At 60.1% G+C, this 4,216-nt stretch overlaps 2 protein-coding genes across 2 annotated transcripts in view; one reads left to right on the forward strand and one right to left on the reverse strand.

Annotated features, from left to right (window-relative positions):
• The window catches only part of HMOX2 (heme oxygenase 2), a 20,941-nt gene that overhangs the window by 11,286 nt on the left and 5,439 nt on the right, over positions 1-4,216 (forward strand). The gene's annotated exons all lie outside the window — the stretch shown is intronic.
• Positions 1-4,216, reverse strand: part of CDIP1 (cell death inducing p53 target 1) — a 21,597-nt gene that overhangs the window by 1,321 nt on the left and 16,060 nt on the right. The window contains exons 2-4 of the mRNA XM_009634031.2: positions 1,393-1,494; positions 684-814; positions 151-268 (exon numbers count right to left, since the gene is read on the reverse strand). Of these exons, the coding sequence (XP_009632326.1) occupies positions 151-268; positions 684-800 (235 nt within the window). The 5' untranslated portion in view covers positions 801-814; positions 1,393-1,494. The remainder of the gene's footprint in view (positions 1-150; positions 269-683; positions 815-1,392; positions 1,495-4,216) is intronic.

Raw genomic sequence — 4,216 nt, forward strand, 5'->3', positions numbered from 1 at the left:
AGCCCCCCACCCCATTGTGTCCCCCCCAGTCTACCCACATACACACACACACCCCCCACATGCCCCCAGGCACGGGGAGACATGCGTTTCCAGGGGGGTCCTCACCCATCAGCACCCCAACTTCACACAGCCCCCTGTGGTACTCACCAGGTGGCACATAGGGCCCGGCGCTGTCCGTGGGCATGTGGGGGGGCACAAAGCCCGGCTGTGAGGGTGGCTCGTATGGGGGAGGCCCAAATTCAGGAGGGGGGATGGGAACCCCCTGGGGCTGTCCCACGACAGGGGCGACACCATCTGAAAGGAAACAGAGTCAGCAGCGGGGGCAGGAGGCGGCAGAGCTGATGGGGAGGTGGTGGCTTGGCCAAGGGGTCTGCAGGGGGCGGTTGGCACCAGGCAGGGAAGGGAGACATGACATTGGGGGGTGGGGGGTGTCCCCCAAGCCTCATCCTCTGGGCCACAAGAAGCCCAGGTTCACTGTGCGTTACCCACGGTGGTGAGCAGAGCCAGGCCTTGAGCAGGGAGCGCTTCCTCCTGCCTCCCCAGAGGGCAAGAGGGTGACAGAGCCAGCCGGGCACCGCACCACCCTCCCCAGCACCAGCACTGCTGGGAGAGGCCGTGGCCAGGGTGCTCCCAGGGAAACCATGCTCGCTTGGCTCCTGCCTGCTCAGCAAGGTCACCCTGACCCCCCCAGAGCAGCTGGGATCCCCCCCAGCCCCTGTGGCGGGGGGCGGGCCGTGCTTCTCTTCTATCAGTGGTGCTGAGGGGCCTCCCGGGTAGGGTGGTGGAGGGTCGTTGGACATGGCTCAGGGCAGACCTGCAAAGACAGAAGCCTTTAGAAGAGACGCCAGCCTTTGGCTGCACACAGGCACCCGCCCGGAGCTGCGCGGTGCTTGGGGAAGGAGGTGGCGGGGGTAACCGAGGCGTCCGGTGCCACCGCTGCACTGGCCTGAGCAGAAACACGGCCATGGCCCCAAAGCTGGAGCAGCTTCAAACCCAGGCAGCAAACCCAAGGTGTAGCATCGTCCGGCCGGCCCCGCAGGGCTCGCTTGTCCCTGTAAAGCAGCTCATCGGCGCGGCTCTCGGCTGCATGGCCCGCGTGCTGGGGCGGTACTGGGCTGGAAGCTGCTCTGCCAGGCGCCTCGGCTGCAGCGTTACAGGACCAAAGGTGGGGAAGAGCTGCCCCCATTGCCCACAGCCCCCCCAACTCCACCCAGCAGAGGGCCAGGCACCACTGCGCCCCGAGGGGACGGCAGGACCCCCTGAGCCTGAAGCACAAGCTCTGAGGTGGAGGGCGCACACCCACAGAGAGCATCTCTGAATACTCTCATCGAGTGAGTGGAGGTGACACCATCTCTAACAGCCGCAGACATTGCTACCTGGGGTAAAATTTACCTGTCCTCTTCCGTGCAGTGAGGAGCTCAGAGGCCTCGACAGAGCTGAGAAAAATGAGTCTTCTGAGCAGTGTGGTTTGGAAGCCGCTTTACCCTACCGAACCTGTGCGACAGGAGACAGCAAGAGAGTTACAGCGATGGAGAGGAGCCACTGCTACAGCACCGCCTCGGCCGCCACCCCAGCGCAGGCGTGGGGAGAGCAGGCCTGGGCAGGAAACTCCCCCCCCGTGTGCCTGCCCCCTCGCCGGCAGGCACGAGGCTACGTGTCCTCAGCACGTGGAAAAGCCCCACCGACGCGCTCTGAACTCCAAGGAAGTGCAACAACATCAAGAAACGCGATTTCCCTGTTTACTCTGGCTCAGTTCTATCTGGTGGGACATGACTAAATTGGGAAATACAAACGAGAGGCTGCTTGGGAAGGCTGCCATCAGGCAGGGGACACTGTGACATTGCTGTCAGTGCCTGGGAAGCAGCACTAGAAAGTCCCCTTGGGATCTGAGCAGCTAGCGGAACCCCTCATCCTTTGTCCCCCACGGGCCAGGAGCAAATGTCACCCTGCTTGTCCTGTTCCTCTTGGTCTCCTGCTCTCCTCAAGGCAGGTCAGCATGCTGTGAGGACGGTGCTTTCTCAGCCGGTCACACTCCAGCAGCTCCCGACTGAGCAGGAAAAAAACACACCCAGGCCACAACCAGCCTGCAAAAATCCCATGGGTACAACCAGGGCGGCTCTGGGCGCCAAGAGATGGCCACAGCAGGCGCCGTGGCCACATTACCCCTCCAGGAACAACTGGCAAGGCTGCCCTGCAGCCCTGGTGAGGCACAAACGGCCTGCTCAGCCCCAGACAGCTCAGGGCCAAGGGGTGCTGGAGTGGGGCTGAGCTGGGCAGCACCCCACTGGGGTCACGGCTTAGGGAGGAGAGGCAGTGAGGCTCCCTCCAGCCCTGGCGCCGATGCCACACGCTGGGCAACCCACCTGGGGCACGCCAACCTCCACGGCACCTCCGAGCAGCTTCCTGCAATGTGGCAGGAAATCTGACCAGGTCACAAGTCCGCAGAGGAACACCGCCACTGCGACTGATCGCGGAGCAGCATGCTGACCCCCCCAGGAGACGAGTGAAGCCTGGACCAGCATAGTGTCTCCCCAGGATGTCTGTATTTACTAATATTTCTCCCCAGAGGTCTTAAGTGGTATGTTACAGACACACAGCTTCAAAGTGTAATACAAAGGTGGCTGGGGGTCATCTTCCTCCCGCTTTTCTCTCCAGTTTCTTCCTTAAGAGCCAGGGAGAGGAGAGCCAGCCCGTGCAGAGCTGCCGTGGCACAGAGAGCTTCCAGGTGGAGGAAAGCACCCAAAGTGCAGCGCACTGCAGAGCCCTTCTTCTCCTTCAGTGACCTACAAAGCTACAAACTGGGCCACGTTCTTTTTAGCGTCACCGGGGATGTAAAGAAAAGGAGGGCTTAGGCTTCTGAAAGTAGACAACCAACCCACCCCGCACACCCAGGAGCCTCAGACCTTCCTGTCCCCACGGCTGCAGGGCTCCTGGATGAGCCCAGCCCAACCAGGGCATCCCCAAGTCCTCACCCGGGGATGCCAGCCTGCCGGGGAGCTTTCCTTGCCCTCGCAGGCCAGCTGAGCCCACGGCTTTTCCAGCGTAACAGATCTCCTCCCATTACCGCTCAGATGCTGCCTTCCCATAACGTAACACCTTTCAACACTGTCCAGCCTTACTCTCCTCCCATCATCAAAGCAGCTGGCGAGAACACTCAGGAGATGAGGAGACCCAGAGGCAATCCCACCCACGTGCTCCACCAGCCGCTCTAGAAGCTAGAAACACCCATCAGGTGAAGGAACAGCCCCAGACTGAGCCAGCAATTAATCTGCCCCCCCCAGCAGCAGGAAAAGGCAGCCACGAGGGTGACAGCCAGTGGATCCAAGAGCCACGCGTGCGCGGGGATGAAGGAAGCTGCCGGGGCTGCAGAGCTGTTCTGCTCATACTTGGCAGACTCAGTCACTCTTAATGCAATATTCTGCTTATTAAGAGTGATCTGTAAAGAGCAAGATGTTGGCTGTGTGCCCTTCCCAGGAGGAAAAGAAAGCCTGTTGCTTTTAAGCCTCTTAGAAGCTGTTTCTCCTGTGCTTTGTTTTATCTTAATGTGAGAAGCAAAAAACGTGCCCCAGCCCATTTCCACCAGAGAGCTCCGTGGGGAGCTGCAGGGCACAAGGCTTCCCCTCCGCGCTGGGTCAGGAGCTACCCCAGAACATCGCTCGCCACCCTGGCATGGATGACCCTGCAGTATTCCCTCTCAAAAGCAACGTGGCCAAAGCAAAGCAACCTAGATCCTCCCCCTGGTACGGCGGTGTGGAGAGGCAACCTTGCTCTCAGGAGCTAGCCAGCAGCACCCCTGCAAAGAGGCAAAGTTTCCCCGAGCAGCACCCACCCAGCACAGGAGAGCACGTGCCCCACCAGGGGCCATTCTGGGCTGAAGCAGGTCGATAGTATCTGGGCACAGGCAGGTGAGCTGGGAAGATCCAGACGCTGAACAAAAACACACCAGTATTTTGCATCAAACCCACAGCAGTATTTTGCATCAAAACACAACCCCCAGAAGCACAGAACAAGGACTCGTGCTGCTGGTTCTTTTTGGGTTTCATAGAATCATAAAGGCTGGAAAAGATGTCCAAGATCATCAAGTCCAACTGTCAACCCAACACCCCCATGCCCACTAAACCAGGTCCCAAAGTGCCACGTCTACACATTTTTTTTTTAACACCTCCAGGGATGGTGACTCCACCACTTCCCTGGGCAGCCCGTTCCAGTGCCTGAC

Source organism: Egretta garzetta, unplaced genomic scaffold (assembly GCF_000687185.1).
Source record: "Egretta garzetta isolate BGI_Z169 unplaced genomic scaffold, ASM68718v1 scaffold372, whole genome shotgun sequence".
In the NCBI taxonomy this organism is placed as follows: Eukaryota; Metazoa; Chordata; class Aves; order Pelecaniformes; family Ardeidae; genus Egretta; species Egretta garzetta.